Source organism: Salvelinus alpinus, unplaced genomic scaffold (assembly GCF_045679555.1).
Source record: "Salvelinus alpinus unplaced genomic scaffold, SLU_Salpinus.1 scaffold_41, whole genome shotgun sequence".
NCBI classification, from domain to species: Eukaryota; Metazoa; Chordata; class Actinopteri; order Salmoniformes; family Salmonidae; genus Salvelinus; species Salvelinus alpinus.
In genome coordinates, this window is record NW_027255982.1 from 1 (window position 1) to 16,978 (window position 16,978).

The 16,978-nt window shown below is 42.4% G+C and overlaps 2 protein-coding genes across 2 annotated transcripts; both read left to right on the forward strand.

Annotated features, from left to right (window-relative positions):
- The first annotated feature begins 6,140 nt into the window (after positions 1–6,140).
- LOC139567063 (scrapie-responsive protein 1-like) lies at positions 6,141–10,118 on the forward strand. Its single transcript, XM_071388508.1, has 3 exons — positions 6,141–6,278; positions 8,174–8,431; positions 9,122–10,118. Exons 2-3 carry the CDS (start codon positions 8,184–8,186, stop codon positions 9,174–9,176), a joined length of 303 nt encoding a protein of 100 aa, XP_071244609.1. The 5' UTR covers positions 6,141–6,278; positions 8,174–8,183; the 3' UTR covers positions 9,177–10,118.
- A 4,082-nt stretch (positions 10,119–14,200) lies between these two features.
- LOC139567065 (high mobility group protein B2-like) lies at positions 14,201–16,756 on the forward strand. Its single transcript, XM_071388511.1, has 5 exons — positions 14,201–14,603; positions 15,394–15,555; positions 15,723–15,874; positions 15,968–16,142; positions 16,240–16,756. Exons 2-5 carry the CDS (start codon positions 15,406–15,408, stop codon positions 16,402–16,404), a joined length of 642 nt encoding a protein of 213 aa, XP_071244612.1. The 5' UTR covers positions 14,201–14,603; positions 15,394–15,405; the 3' UTR covers positions 16,405–16,756.
- Positions 16,757–16,978: the final 222 nt, after the last annotated feature.

The window sequence follows — 16,978 nt, forward strand, 5'->3', positions numbered from 1 at the left end:
GTCTCAGCTTCTCTTCCCCACAGAAACCTTGTGTTGCCACCCTTGGTTACAGCTGAGAGAGGGGCTGCCACCGAGCTGAAGTTCTTGATGAACTTGCGGTAAAAGTTGGTGAAGCCCAGGAAACGCTGAACTTCCTTAACGGACTTGGGGGTGGGCCAATCCGCTACCGCCCCTACCTTCTTGGGGTCCATCTGGACTCGACCGGGTTCCACTATAAATCCCAGGAATTGTACTCGAGAGGAATGGAATTCACACTTTTCCGGCTTAACGTACAAATGGCTGTCTAGGAGGCGTTTGAGCACTTGTCTGACATGCTTAGTGTGTTCTTGAAGGGAGCTCGAAAAGATGAGGATGTCATCCAAGTAAACAAACACGAAGATGTTAAGCATATCCCTAAGCACATCGTTTATGAGCGCTTGGAACACAGCCGGGGCGTTGGTCAGGCCGAAGGGCATCACCGAGTATTCGTAGTGACCAGTAGGCGTGTTGAAAGCGGTCTTCCACTCATCCCCGGGTTTGATCCGCACAAGATGGTATGCGTTCCGCAGGTCAAGCTTAGTGAAGACAACTGCTTCCTGGAGCAGCTCAAAGGCTGTGGCCATAAGGGGTAGCGGGTAGCGGTTACGGACGGTTATGGCATTGAGTCCCCGGTAGTCGATGCAAGGTCGTAATCCACCGTCTTTCTTGGCCACAAAGAAAAACCCTGCTCCCGCCGGCGAGGTAGATGGACGCATGAGGCCTGCTGCCAGAGCGTCCTTGATGTAGGTATCCATAGCAGCTCGTTCGGGAGGAGAAAGGGAAAAGATCCGACCCCTGGGAGGGCAGGTCCCCGGAAACAGGTCGATGGTGCAATCGTAAGGTCTATGGGGTGGTAGTTTGGTAGCCCTCTGTTTGCTAAACACCAGTTTGAGGTCATGGTAACACTCGGGAACTCGGGACAGGTCGATGGATTCTAGAGACTCGGAAGGGGAACTCGGGGAACTCGGGAAGATACAAGTGGCTTGGCACGTAGGACCCCACTGCTTGATAGTGCCCACAGACCAGTCGATGTGAGGGTTATGGCTGTGAAGCCAGGGATAACCAAGGACGAGAGGGAACTCGGAACAGGAGATCAGATGGAAGTTCATCACTTCCTGGTGTTGGGAAACTGAAAGTCGCAAGGGGGTAGTGGCTTGAGTGACAAGTCCAGATCCCAAAGGGCTTCTATCCAACGTAGTAACCCTTATGGGGTCACTTAAAGGTTCAGAAGGAACGCCATTCTCCTTCGCCCAGACCCCATCCATGAAGTTACCTGCGGCTCCAGAGTCTACCAAGGCTTGAAGAGAAAACTCGTGGTCGTCCCAGGAAAGGGTAACTGGAATGAGTAGGCGGGAGTTGGATGGATGGGAGGAGGTTATGTTTCCCGTTACAGTCCTCCCAGGCCTGCACGGGAGAGTGCGTTTCCCTGGAGCCCGGGACACGTGGAGCGGAAATGGCCCGGTTTGCCGCAATATAGACAGCATCGCTCCCTCATCCGGCGGTCTCTCTCAGCCTGGGAGATGCGTCCAACCTGCATGGGTTCTGGTGGAGCCAGCGAGGATAAAGGTGGAGACTCGGAGCTGGGACCGATAGGAGCTAGGGTGAGCGGTCTACGGTTGAGTTCTCTCTCTCTCAGACGCTGGTCTATGCGTGAAGCCAACTTGATAAGGGACTCGAGGTTGTCCGGTGGTTCCCGAGTAGCCAGTTCATCTTGGATGGTGTCAGAAAGACCCTTCAAAAAACACACCGTGAGCGCCTCGTCGTTCCAGCCACTTGCTGCTGCCACAGTGCGGAACTGGATGGCATAGTCCGTCACGCTGTGCCGACCTTTGCGGAGAGTCAGGAGCTGTTTGGCTGAGTCAGGGCCGTTGGTAGGACCTTGAAACACTCGCTTGAATTCTTCAGCAAAGGTAGAGTAGCTGGCACAGCAGGGACTTTGGGCATCCCACACAGCAGTAGCCCAGGCTAGGGCTTTTTCCGACAGCAGGGTGATGATAAATGCTATCTTGGACCGGTCGGTAGGAAACGACGATGGTTGTAGCTCAAAGGAGAGAGAACATTGGGTGAAAAACCCCTTACAAACACTCGGATCACCTGAGAACCGTTGGGGAGGCGGCAGACGAGGTTCAGCCAGGGAGTTAACTGCCAGGGGCACTTGAATCTGATGAACTGGAGCAGAAGCGGTTGCCGGGGAAAGTCGATCAGAAATCTGCTTTATGAAAGTCAGCATCTCTGACAGAAGTTGAGAATGTCTAGCCATTAAGGCCTCTTGCTGAACCAGAGCAGCTTCGTGGCGTTGGACAGTCCCCTCGTGGTGGGACAGGATGGAACAAAAATCCTGGGTACTGGCTGCCTCTGGGTTCATTATAATGGCTCAGTGTTTCTGTCAGGACCCGGTGCGAGAAACAGTCACTAATAATCGTCAGAACCCAGAAGATGAGGCAGACACAGCAGTACTAGAGATGGTGGTTTAATTAAAGAACAAAATCTTCAGGCAAAGAAACTAAATCCACAATGTCCAAAAATAAAGCCAAAAGGCACAAAATGGAAATCCTCCAAAATACAAAAGAAACTCCACAAAGTAGTAAAAAACAGCAGGGAAAAACAAACCTCAAAAGACTACTCAAATAATACACAAGAACTAAACCAGAGAACCTCTGGAAAATCCAACAAGAGAAATATCTGAACAAAACAAGGCTTGGGCTGGGGCTGGGTGCTAACTTACAAACACTGAGCAAGGAACTGAGGAACACACAGGGTTTAAATACTAACAAGGGAACGACAAACAGCTGCAAACAATAATAGAGCAAGGAAGAAAACAAAAGGAACAAAAAAGGTGCAATGGGGACATCTAGTGACCAAAAACCTGAACAGTCCTGGCCAAAACCTGACAACCAAGCCATAAGACTCCTGAACATCTAATCAAATGGCTTCCCAGACTATTTGCATTGCACCCCCCCCCCCCCTTTTACATCACTGCTACTCTCTGTTGTTATCATCTATGCATAGTCACTTTAATAACTCTAACTACATGTACAGTTGAAGTCGGAAGTTTACATACACCTTAGCCAAATACATTTAAACTCAGTTTTTCACAATTCCTGACATTTAATCCTAGTAAAGATTCCCTGTCTTAGATCAGTTAGGATCACCACTTCATTTTAAGAATGTGAAATGTCAGAATAATAGTAGAGAGAATTATTTATTTCAGCTTTTATTTCTTTCATCACATTCCCAGTGGGTCAGAAGTTTACATACACTCAATTAGTATTTGGTAGCATTGCCTTTAAATTGTTTAACTTGGGTCAAACGTTTTGGGTAGCCTTCCACAAGCTTCCCACAATAAGTTGGGTGAATTTTGGCCCATTCCTCCTGACAGAGCTGGTGTAACTGAGTCAGGTTTGTAGGCCTCCTTGCTCGCACACGCCTTTTCAGTTCTGCCCACACATTTTCCGTAGGCTGAGGTCAGGGCTTTGTGATGGCCACTCCAATACATTGACTTTGTTGTCCTTAAACCATTTTGCCACAACTTTGGAAGTATGCTTGGGGTCATTGTCCATTTGGAAGACCCATTTGCGACCAAGCTTTAACTTCCTGACTGATGTCTTGAGATGTTGCTTCAATATATCCACATCATTTTCCTCCCTCATGATGCCATCTATTTTGTGAAGTGCACCAGTCCCTCCTGCAGCAAAGCACCCCCACAACATGATGCTGCCACCCCCTTGCTTCACGGTTGGGATGGTGTTCTTCGGCTTGCAAGCCTCCCCCTTTTTCCTCCAAACATAATTATGGTCATTATGGCCAAACAGCTCTATTTTTGTTTCATCAGACCAGAGGACATTTCTCCAAAAAGTATGATCTTTGTCCCCATGTGCAGTTGCAAACTGTAGTCTGTCTTTTTTATGGTGGTTTTGGAGCAGTGGCCTTTTCCTTGTTGAGCGGCTTTTCAGGTTATGTCGATATAGGACTCGTTTGACTGTGGATATAGGTACTTTTGTACCTGTTTCCTCTGGCATCTTCACAAGGTCCTTTGCTGTTGTTCTGGAATTGATTTGCACTTTTCGGACCAAAGTAGGTTCATATCTAGGAGACAGAACGTGTCTCCTTCCTGAGCGGTATGACGGCTGCGTGGTCCCATGGTGTTTATACTTGTGTACTATTGTTTGTATAGATGAACGTGGTACCTTCAGGCGTTTGGAAATTGCTCCCAAGGATGAACCAGACTTGTGGAGGTCTACAATTGTCTTGGCTGATTTCTTTTGATTTTCCCATGATGTCAAGCAAAGAGGCACTGAGTTTGAAGGTAGGCCTTGAAATACATCCACAGGTACACCTCCAATTGACTCAAATTATGTCAATTAGCCTATCAGAAGCTTCTAAAGCCATGACATAATTTTCTGGAATTTTCCAAGCTGTTTAAATATACAGTATATGTATGTAAACTTAGTATATGTATATAGTATATCTAAACTTCTGACCCACTGGAATTGTGATACAATGAATTATAAGTGAAATGATCTGTCTGTAAACAATTGTTGGAAAAATGACTTGTGTCATGCACAAAGTAGATGTCCTAACCGACTTGCCAAAACTATAGTTTGTTAACAAGAAATTTGTGGAGTGAAAAAGTTTTAATGACTCCAACCTAAGTGTATGTAAACTTCCGACTTCAACTGTACATATTACCTCAACTAACCAGTGCCCACGCACATTGACTCTGTACCGGTACCCCCCCCCCCCCCCCCCCCTATATAGTCTCACTATTGTTATTTTACTGCTGCTCTTTAATTACTTGTATTTCTTATTCTTATCTGTATTATTTTTAACTGCATTGTTGGTTAGAGACTCGTAAGTAAGCATTTCACTGTAAGGTCTGTTGTATTCGGCTCATGTGACTAATAAAATTTGATTTGATTTGATTCGATCATGTTATGGGTATGCTTGAAATAGTTAAGAACTGTGGGGTGGGGGTGGGGAGTTTCAGGATAAAAAGAAACGGAATGGAGCTAAGCACAGGCAAAATCCTAGAGGAAAACCTGGTTCTGTCTGCTTATCAACAGACACTGGGAGCTGAATTCACCTTTCAGCAGGAGAATAACCTAAAACACAAGGCCAAATCTACAGTGGAGTTGCTTACAAAGAAGACGGGGTCTCAACTTACTGTTGAGAGTTAGAATTGTACAATTGGTGAATTTTCGAAATTTGGTTGTGCATCAGCAATTCTTCTTATATGTCACTCACTGACAGTCACTCAATTAGTCCATATCAGTTAACATTTTGAAGATTGGTAAATTAGTCAAATTAGTCTAGCCAGCTATATGAACTTTTAGTAATCATGGCTGAATTACGTGCCCAGGGACCCTGACCTCCAGGGGGCCCCATTGATTTTATTATTCACGCTCACTCAGATATCTCTTAAAGATATCTTTTAAATGTAATCTAAAATGTAATCTACGTAATCCCCAAAACAAATGATTTATCACGAGAGGGACATAAGTAATGCTGCCTACTCCAAGAAAGGTTGAAATCTCACCTTTCTGATAAAAATAGTTATAAATTGCTGAGGTGTAGTCACTTTTGAGGACACAAGCTCAAGTACACAAGTAAAAATATGATTCTTATTTTGTATGTATTTCCTATTCAACAAAACTGTATGAATAACACTTGAAATATAGTATAATGAAATTATAGTTATAGTTATAAAAATAATAACTATAAGATTTCACCTTCCTTATAACTGTAAAAATACATATTTGTATGTCTAGTATTATTCAGGTTTCTCTTGATCAAAACGTCTGCCCCCACCGCTGTGAACGTCACACAAGAGAGCTCTAGCTTGGCTTCCTGAACTCGCCTTTCATCTTACATCTGTCTAGGACAAACAAAAAGTGTTTTTTGTTTCAAATCTATTAATATTTTTAGATTACTGTGATAAAGTTGGTTATAAATCGATCTCTGGATGTGCTCGAGCGACGAAACCACTCTATCCTGTTGCGCTACGATGTCCGAATTTTAAGGCATGTGCTTTGTCAGCGGCTGTGATGTACGGTTTAGACAGGAGTTGATGGACAGTCGGAAGAGCGAATGAAATGGTAGAAGGGACATCCCAGCATCAAGTGGTGTCACATTTCACATCTTAAACAAAGATTATGGATATACTGACAAGACACATGTCTCGCTGTTCTAACAATGGAAGTCGTTGTCCACAAAGCGTCATAGTGTGTCGTCTAGATCCCGCCTATTCTTGCTTTGGATTGGTGGGTACATCTAATTATTGTAATCTCTTTTGAAAATTCGATGAGGGTTGTTGACGTCAACTGCCTGTTTTCAATGGAGACAGACGCTACACTACTGGCCTCATGCAATGAATATGCGTAGCCATCTCGAGACAACAACCATATAAAGTGTTTTTTCTCAAAATTGCCGGGATGTCACGTGCCCTACTTATATCAGTACACTCGTAACAATTTAAGCATTAGGAAACTATTATTGGATGAAATAATCCTACCGTAGCAAATAAGCCATACATTTTTTGGTTGACCAAATTCAACACTGTCATTGACTTCCATACAAAAACTCTTTGCTTGGTGGGCGAAACAACGAAAAAACGCCACCTACTGAAAGGAGACATCTTTCCGCCGAGTTGGGCATCTCTATTCCTCTTCAATTCAATTCAAGGGGCTTTATTGGCATGGGAAACATGTGTTAACATTGCCAAAGCAAGTGAGGTAGATAATATATAAAAGTGAAATAAACAATAAAAATGAACAGTAAACATTACACATACAGAAGTTTCAAAACAATAAAAACATTACAAATGTCATATTATGTATATATACAGTGTTGTAACAATGTACAAATGGTTAAAGTACACAAGGGAAAATAAATAAGCATAAATATGGGTTGTATTTACAATGGTGTTTGTTCTTCACTGGTTGCACTTTTCTTGTGGCAACAGGTCACAAATCTTGCTGCTGTGATGGCTCAACGTGGAATTTCACCCAGTAGATATGGGAGTTTATCAAAATTGGGTTTGTTTTCAAATTCTTTGTGGATCTGTGTAATCAGAGGGAAATATGTGTCTCTAATATGGTCATACATTGGGCAGGAGGTTAGGAAGTGCAGCTCAGTTTCCACCTCATTTTGTGGGCAGTGTGCACATAGCCTGTCTTCTCTTGAGAGCCATGTCTGCCTACGGCGGCCTTTCTCAATAGCAAGGCTATGCTCGCTGAGTCTGTACATAGTCAAAGCTTTCCTTAAGTTTGGGTCAGTCACAGTGGTCAGGTATTCTGACACTGTGTACTCTCTGTCTAGGGCCAAATAGCATTCTAGTTTGCTCAGTTTTTTTGTTAATTCTTTCCAATGTGTTTCCAATGTCTTCCTCTCTGTCCTAAATCACACAGGTGGAAGAGATACACTAATGAGTTGTTATGAACGCGCGTTACCGCTCGATGCAAGCCATTTCGATCTATGGTGTCCACAGATCGATTTTATAAACGAAAGTGTCGGTCGGAACCGGTACCAGAACCACGCAGGTCCTCTATGCGTGGGAATTTACATCTTTAACATGGCATAAGTCATGGCAAAATGTGTACAATTGCAGGAAATTAGCTTTTAAACTGCAAACATTTTTCCACGGCTCAAAGCAAAATGTGTAGAATTGCAGGACATTGCAATAAAAAGTTCTGTAAAGCAAACATATTTGTTTGCGTTTTGTTAATAAATAAATATTCTAACAGATCCCTCTGTACATATTGAAGTTTTTCATCTCGGTGCTGAGTTAATGTGTAGTGGCAAATTGTAGAACTAATAGGCTACGTGTTTTGTTGATCAACTGAGGTAAATGAAGCTACAGCAACCAATGTGATAATGGCTGGGTACATTTTTGTCTGTATTTGCTCTTCTCCAAATAGCATTTTAGATTTGTTTTATTTGAAAGAAATGCAATAAATTAACTTCAACTTTCAAAAAATGTCCCTCCACCCCCTCTGGACCTCACTAAAACTCAGACACTGCCTATGGCCCTAACGGGAATATATTTTTTTGTGGGTTGGATTTGTAGTTAATGTTAAAACGTATTTATATATTAATAACTGGGGTGACTTTGGAGACATTCTAACCAATTATATACATTATGTCGTCCTATTTACAGCTTGATCAAAATGAAGGCACTACTCATTGCTGCTATTCTCTTGGTTGGACTATTGGCAATGGGCAGCGAGGCCATTCCATCAAACCGCTGGTCCTGCTACAAGAAAGTCTTGAAGGGCAGGGACTGTCGCAATGTTGGCATCTCCAACGGAGTTGCGAACATGCGACCCATCGATTCCCTGCAGAACCATTTCTGGGAGGGGAACAAATGCGACATGGTGTGCTACTGTAACTTCAGTGAGCTCCTCTGCTGCCCAAGGTACAGCAATTCCATTCTCCGCCAGTAGGCGGCGCCCATGTTCAGCACACATATACAGTCTATATTAATACAGTTCTGGAACAGTGGACGACTCTGTGGTGCTGTTATGTGTACTGGAGGCCGAATGGAGGCCGGCGGGCAGTTAGGCGCCAATTATAGTTGGGAACGAATTGGATCCAGTCACAGGCTGCCCAGTGAACACTGCCTACATTGTGATTATCATAATCCACCTATTAATACAGTCAGGCACATGTGCCTGCTGCCGTGCAGTGAACTGTGATGTGGAGTTGACTTTTGTTTCACTGGTCAGTTAAAAGGTCATTCGTGCTGTTTTTACGTCATGGCCTTTGCTCATGTAATGCAAATACACTATGGCTAGGCCTATGCATTTTGGCTCTGTTTTTAGTCAGCTGTTGACTACAGAGAATTGTTTTTCCTTTAAAGAGGCACTATATGCCTGGAAATCAAACAGATACACGGAGCTTATCAGTTTGCAATCACAGCTTATCAGTTTATCAATTGAAAATAATGCCATTCTTGACTAGACGCTTCCTTCATTAACTAGGCCATTGTCTCCTGAACCACATGGTCCATCCACTAGAAAGTCATGGACAGTTTACCATATTCTTGGATTCCAGGCTAATAGGGCAAAATACTAAACACATGTTTTTATTTTTTATGTTGTTCCAGGGATGTCTTCTTTGGACCCAAAATCTCCTTTATAATTCCATGCAAAACCATCTGAGCCATCAGTCGTTTGAATGGACAGTGAACACGGACGGTGCAATCTTCTGAATTGAAACAAGAGTAAAGAGTAAATGGGGCCAAGGGGGATGGGCCCATCCAATCCGGACTACAGAATTACATGCATTTCATTCTTCACTTGGAGACAGCTACAACAACGACAAGTTCAGAAGGCTGGAGCTAAAACAAAAGCACAAGCTTTGAAGCTGAAAAAAAAGAGGCCCATCTTTCACAATTCTTGGGCCTACAAATAAAATGCATTATTTTCAGTCTCAAATACAGCACCCAGTATATTTATTATCTGTGAAGACAATTCAATAAATGCAGCCCGTGTCCCTCCTTTACCACTTGTATATCTGACTTGGCAGACCCTTCATTTGGCATTTGCAATGATGCGACACTCCCCATTATCTACACCCAAACGTAAACAGATCTCACTATTTGGCAACAGTCATAGTACAGTAATACCACGAGTGTGCCTTTATATTGAGTTATTGCACATCGAAAAATATGATTCAATAGTTAATAGTATGCCATTCTTGAGAGACATTCCATTTTATATTCAAGGCTATTAAATGCCGTAAATGTCAGCAGGATCAAAAAATGTGATGTTGTGATGAGCCTATGAAGCATGATTTTACATGGCTGAAACAAGTAGGCTGTACAACTGTATTGTAAATGTCTTTGCGAAAGGATTATAGTATTGTGTGTGTTACTAGGCCTAACTAACTGTAAGTCGTTCTGGATCAGAGTGTCTGCTAAATGACTAAAATGTAAATGCAAAATGTAAATAACATAGCACTACAGATAACCTAGACTGGTGTAGCTGTTTTAACAAGTTGTTCTACTGCTCCACGACATCTCCCTGTACTTATCCAATGGTTTTATATCAATTACACCACTGTATGTGAGAATATTAATAAACAGATCGGTTTGAGTGTTATTTTGCCTGCAGGCCTTACTTGTTGTATTATGAAACCACCTGTGTAGCTCACGTTTCCTTTGTGAGCTTGTTATGTTTCAGTTTGTTTTTGATAGACTTGCTTTTGTCAGTCAGTTAGAAAACATCACTGATTAATATTGTTGTGATTAGAAGAGATTGTTCTACTGCTCAATGCAGTAAACAAACTGAATTAAGGCTCTTGAGGGGGTAAGATTTATTCACGGTTTCACTGTTATTCTCCTAATAATAGATTCCAGTAACTGTAGAATAGGCCCACAGCGAAGGATGTCAAATCGCACAAATGCATCTAATCATAATATATATATATTTATCCTTTATTTAACTGGGCAAGTCAGTTAAGAAGAAATTCTTATTCTTATTTACAATGACGGTCTACACCAGCCAAATGGAACTCCCAATCACGGCCAGTTGTGATACAGCCTGGAATCGAACCAGGGTGTCTGTAGTGATGCCTCACGCACTGAGATGCAGTGCCTTAGACCGCTGCGCCACTCGGGAGCCCAAAGTACTTCAGTACTTCAGCCCTCAGTTCAAAGTGAACACACATAAACCACCCATAAACTGCTATCCTGTTTTTCCCCTATGTCTAAAATCACTCAGCACTGAGGATGGTAATTGGAGAGGAATCGAGCGTGCACTCTCCTGCCACCTTTAAATACCTATGTTTGACACCCCATGGATAAAGTCATCTGCTTCCCACAATGAGGATCCAGTATGAATAGAATCTCGGGTCCAGTGAGTATGTGAAAGGGTGTTTTGTCAGTTGGGCCCATTGGTAAACAACTGGGGGGCTTACAGTTTTATGCTAATGCTGATTGTCTTGTCATGTGCTTTTTTCATGTGCTTTTACTATGGGGCTGGGTGAGAACGGCTGTGTTGGTGAGGCTAGAAAGGAAACCTTGAGCATCTACTTTACATCTTTTGTCTTGTGGCCTTATCTTTCATTTCATATCTAACCATTTGGTATGCTATTTGTCCACATTTACGATAAGTTAGCCACAACTTCACGTCTGCCTTTTTTTTTTTTACAGTGCTTAATTGTGACTTTCCAATTTGACCAGCTACTGGTGTAGGCCTCTGGGGTGGCAGGTAGCCTATTGGTTAAGAGTGTTGGGCCAGTAACTGAAAGGTCACTGGTTTGAATCCCTGTGCCGACCGACTAAAAATCTGTCTGTGCCCTTGAGCAAGGCACTTAACCCTAATTGCTCCAAGGTTTCCGTCAATAATGGCTTATCCTTGGCTGTGACCCCACGCTCCAAGGTTGACTCGGGGGGAGTGGGATATGCAAAAATATAATGTCCACGTGTATAATACACACTTTTACATGTGTGAAATAGGGCAAATGTAAGGACCAACCTAATTATAATTAATATTAGTCACTTGTTGGCAAGCGTAAACAAGGGCCGACTATGTCATAACATAAGCATACTACTATTTTGATGCTATGGAATGAGAATAAAAACACTTTACTGTACTGGGAGATCCTTGGACCTTCTAGGAATCTTTCTCTCCAAGTGCAGCTGCTATGGCGGCATTCAACATAGTGGCAACATGGACGCTCAGCCTCATTGACACTTGAGCAGCTGAGGCCTGCAGGAGAAAAGACACTCACAATCAATCTTGACACACAAACCCAACAACACTGTTTACTTTTTACTCCTCCTGACACACTTAAACCAGTTTGAGCTGAACTGCTCCAGTTCCGCTGAGGCCCTGGCTGTGAGAATGCAAAACAGAACAGGAGGAATGAAGCAGGGTTGTGACTTGATGGAGTACAGCTACGACCGGAAGTTACTTTTCAAAAGCATTACCGGTTAGGAGAGCATGATAGCTAACTCTAACCTTTTTTATAACCTTTCCTAAATCCCCTAACCTGCTACCTTAATTCTCCTGAGCTGCTGCATAAATTCTCCTAACCTGCTACAAAAAAAGTAACTTCAGGTTGTAACTGTATAGGCTACCACCTAGTTTCTACCATGAAGCAGCCTGACTGAGTGAACAACAGTAAAGATGGCTGAAAATTGCTAATGCTAGCAACAAAGTAGGCCCTTTTCATTTTTCAAGAGAAGTGCCATAGGTTTGTTTTAGGCTTACACTCTTACTAAAAGAGTTCCAAAAGGGTTATTCGGCTGTCCCCATAGGAGAACCCTTTCTGGTTCCAGGTAGAACCCCTTTTGGTTCCAGGTAGAACTATTTGGGGTTCTATGTAGAACCCTCTGTGTAAAGGGTTTTACATGGAACTCAAAAGGGATCTAACTGCAACCAAAAAGGGTTCTTCAAAGGGTTCTCCTATGGGGACAGCCGAAGAACCCGTTTAGGTTCTAGATAGCACCTTTTTTTTTAAAGAGTGTAGAGCAAGGAGAAGTTTTCCACGTAGTAAATCTAGAAAGCTGATCCCAACAATAGACCACCAAGCTCGAGCTCGCCACACACCTGGACTAATTAGTTATAAAATGGGTACATTTATTGCTGATGCATCAAAATAGCTCAGGTATGTTGCCTAGTAGGTCTATCTGAAATTGCAGCTAAGGACATTGGGACAGTAGCTAGCAAACACACATTGATGCGATAATGTACATACATTTGTGAGAATATACATACTTGTCTGTAGTATTGATTGCTGCACTGATCGATTAGGGGGAAATTATAATGCTGGCTGCAACCTGGTCTCAGAGAATAAGTATTATTCTGTACCCTCTATTTGGTATGATATGTTTATTTTCGTATGGTATGTATTAATTTGTGATGTCCATCACCCATTTTGTATGATATGTTACGCGTTACAATTCATATTTAACAAATGCAAACGTACAATATGTTACGAATTTGTGAAATGAAAATGCAAAACATACAATATGTTATGAATTAGCAAAACATATGATATGCTATGAATTCTAGCTAGGTGGCAAGGTGGCTAATGTTAGCTAGTTGGCTGATGTTAGCTAAGCTAGGGGTTAGTGTTATGTTTAGGAGTTAGATTAAAGGGATAAAGTTAGGGTTAGCTAAAAGGGTTAAGGTTAGGTTTAGGGGAAGGGTTAGCATGCTAAGTAGTTGAAAAGTAGCTAAAAAGTAGTACGTAGTTGAAAAGTTGCTAATTAGCTAAAATGCTGAAGTTATCTATGATGATATTCGAACTCACAACCTTTGGGTTGCTAGACTTTTGCATTATACCCTACACGTTTTTGCCTTAAGCCAAAATGTGTCTTATGTAAGCATACCAAAAGTAACATATCATATTAATTTGAGTGACCCGGAATTACATATACTATGTTACGTCTAGTCTATGAGACCAGGCTGCAACAATAGGCTAGGCTATAGGCTTAACTAGGCTATATAAAGCTACCACTAGGCCAATATTGCAATGATATCCTGATTTAAGACTGTTTGAAAACAAAAGCTTCAGTCGCGTGGCGTGGCTTTATTTTGCAGAGACATTGCTACAATGTCTGCGGCTCGGTAGTACAACACAAAGCGTGGGAGCACACTGGGGTCGCATCTGCACGCAGCTGACAGCTGTTCCCCTGCTGGCCTTTGTGCTCTTGTTCTACGGTTATGGTGGAGCTTGCTGTTACATTTCTGACTGGCTAGATGGACACTTGCACATGGAAACATTTGAGCATTTATAAGAGCTCAGGCAGAACGTATCAATGGCTGTGTGGGGTCTTTCTGTAGTAACATTGTAACACTGTCTGAAATTTTGAAAACGTTTTACATGAATACATACATGTTATTTGCATTGCATATCGAAATCTAGCTCAAATGTCTGCGCATGTTGTTGCTCAAATCTGATTGGCTTAATTTTGGTGATTTTTTTTGTAAGTTTTAGTTTCATTTCATGATCATTCACCTTGATTACTGGCATCTGTTATCTCGCAGCTCAAACATTTTATTGTGTTTTTATTTTCATCAATAACTGTTCATTTCTATTGTTTCCTTAATTATCTGACGGGCTAGCAGTGGCAACGGATCCTGTTAATATGATCCTTGGGACGTCACTACCACCCCCATTGCAGTTAACATTTTAAATAATTACAGTCGGTTAATAGTTAAGGTTAGGTAAGGTTAAAGTAAGGGTTAAGGTTAGGGTAGGGACGTCCCAATGATCTTGGATAGCACTGACCCAGTGGGAACGGCCATCCAACAACACAACCTCCTTCAAAGCGTTTAGGCTTTTGGCGCCATCTATTTTAAATCCCCACTCCGGCCAATCACATGAGTTTTTCATTAACCCACCACAGACAACCTTGATAGTCTCAAAATATAGACCTTCAGCCAATCCAAACACCGTTCATGCCCTGCGTCCCAGATTCAAATCGAAATGCGTAATTTCAGCCAACCGTATATGACAAGCGGGAGGAGCTCTAGAAAACATTTAATCAAGTTTGTGCGAACTGTCTCTCACTCACAAAACAGTGCGAAGGACTTAACATTGGCACTCATTGTACTTGTGTGGCTGGATAATAGGTGAGTAAGAGAACTTCTACGCCTATCAAATCTTTCGTGATTTTCTACATGTAAAGTTTGTTTTTGGAATGCTTTTGAACTTAAGGCAAAACCTCTCAAATGCTTACTGAAGAATATATGTGGTTAACTATTTTACTCAACTAAGCCAGCGAAGTTGGGAAGCGCGTGCTGTGATGCAGTTGCTATTTAGCTAGCTAACTTGATGCCCTAACACATTTTTAAAGAATGTATTGTTCTGGCTGTAGCCAAGAATGTTCAGTATGATAAGGAACATTTAAAAAATGTTTTCCGTTCAGAAAATACTTTTTGGGTACTTCTTTCAGACATAACATGCTAACATCGTGCTAGCTAACGTTAGTTGGCGATGTTGCACGATGCATTCCATACTTGCTGCCATTGACTGAGCTAGCCTAGCTAGCGTCGTTACTGGACTAACTTTGATCAGCCTTGCAGAAATGGTTTAGGTAGCCTTTCGGTGTTTATCTATGACTAACGGGTATCATTCTGATGACCCAATGTATCAATGTTTAAATGGTTTGATCCTACTTATTGCGTTTGTTGGTAGACTTGGTTTAGGCGGGAAACAAAATGGAGGGACGCTTATTGTCCTAGCCGTGTATAGCCACAATGAAGCAGGAACTCAATCGGATTAGCGCGGTTTCGCGTCCTTGGGCTGTCCGTGGAGTGGTTTGTGGCCCGTTTACTCGGTGGTACCATCCGAATACATATCTTTGACGTTTATTTATATATTATGAGATTTTAATCAATTTTTGCCTTTTTTCTTTTTCAGAGTATAGCAGCCATGCCGGGTAAAGATCCTAATAAGCCGAAGGGAAAGACTTCTTCCTATGCGTTCTTTGTTGCGACGTGCCGGGAAGAACACAAGAAAAAACACCCAGGAACTTCAGTGAACTTTTCCGAGTTCTCAAAGAAATGCTCAGAGAGGTGGAGGGTAAGTTCTGACTGAGCGGCCGCCATGTAAAAGTTGTTTTTTTTCCGGGGGGTGGGGCCAAGCTTGGCTACGTAACAGTTAGCAAATCAATGTATCAAATGGTGGGGATTTGGCGCAACATGGATGCTGCAATGAGTGGTGTGACTAATGCAGTTTCTCTTTTCCAGACCATGTCTGCAAAAGAGAAGGTGAAGTTTGAGGACATGGCCAAGGGTGACAAAGTCCGTTATGACAAGGACATGAAGGGTTATGTGCCCCCCAAGGGATCTAAGGCAGCAGGAAAGAGAAAGAAGGACCCCAATGCCCCCAAGAGGCCACCGTAAGTACTCCACCTATACAACTGTATCATTTTCTGTAGCGTTCTGTTCAGATTTTGAAACTAAATGTGTTCTCAACATTCTATCCCCAATAGTTCTGCATTTTTCGTGTTCTGTGCTGAACACCGTGGAAGAATCAAGGCTGATAACCCAGGCATGGGCATTGGCGACATCGCCAAGCAGCTGGGTCTGCTGTGGGGCAAGCAGACTCCCAAAGACAAGGTGCCACATGAAGCAAAGGCCGCCAAACTGAAGGAGAAGTATGAGAAGGTAAGGTCCACTTCAACTATCACTTATGACCGACTAGAACCGTTGTAGGAGACTCGTCATGAAAATCAACTCATGTTAACTGAATTGTTTGTTGTAGGATGTTGCTGCCTACAAGGCTAAGGGAGGCGCAGGTGCAACTGCTAAGAGTGGCCCTGGCAGGCCAGCTGTTGGCAAGAAGGCAGCGCCCATGGATGATGATGACGATGATGACGACGAAGAGGAGGACGATGAGGAAGAGGATGATGACGAGGATGACGACTAAACTGCCTGGAAACTTGAGCTGGAGTATTTGCAAAACAATGTGAACCTTACAATGTAACATTTATAGCATTTTGGATTTTTCAGAACATGTACAGTGATGTGCAATGGCTGCAATAATGCATACAGGGGTCATATTGTGCTGTCTTGTAAATTAACAGCTCTTATTCTCAAAGCACTGCTTGTTTTGTCTTTGGATGATGGTGACATGTTCTTTTCCGCCCTATATTGATATCGTTTCCACTGCCGTTTTTAAGAAATACAAGAAAATGTGTAGACGTTTGCGACCCATTTTTAACATGGAGTTTCAGTGTAGAATGATTTCTTTTTATAATAAAATTTTGTTTTGTATATTATGATTAACTTCCTTGCCTTGTTGATGACAAGTTAGATTATGGATGTGATTAGACAACTAGTCCAATATATATTTTTTTCCCTTCACACTCCACGAACTGGTCTTTCAGATCTGATCATTTAAAAGCCCACTTGGTAGAAAAAAAATAGCTGAATTGGCTGTGTAAAAGCAGCCAAATGTACTCCATGTTGGTTAGCTACTTGTTTCAAGGTAGTGACCTAAT

Bases quoted from the DNA above. Each gene is read 5' to 3' on its own strand.
- LOC139567063 (XM_071388508.1), top strand. From the start codon at position 8,184: ATGAAGGCACTACTCATTGCTGCTATTCTCTTGGTTGGACTATTGGCA. The intron at 8,432-9,121 runs GTACAGCAATTC...ATGTTGTTCCAG, and splicing joins GAGCTCCTCTGCTGCCCAAG to GGATGTCTTCTTTGGACCCA.
- LOC139567065 (XM_071388511.1), top strand. From the start codon at position 15,406: ATGCCGGGTAAAGATCCTAATAAGCCGAAGGGAAAGACTTCTTCCTAT. The intron at 15,556-15,722 runs GTAAGTTCTGAC...TCTCTTTTCCAG, and splicing joins AATGCTCAGAGAGGTGGAGG to ACCATGTCTGCAAAAGAGAA. The intron at 15,875-15,967 runs GTAAGTACTCCA...TATCCCCAATAG, and splicing joins AATGCCCCCAAGAGGCCACC to TTCTGCATTTTTCGTGTTCT.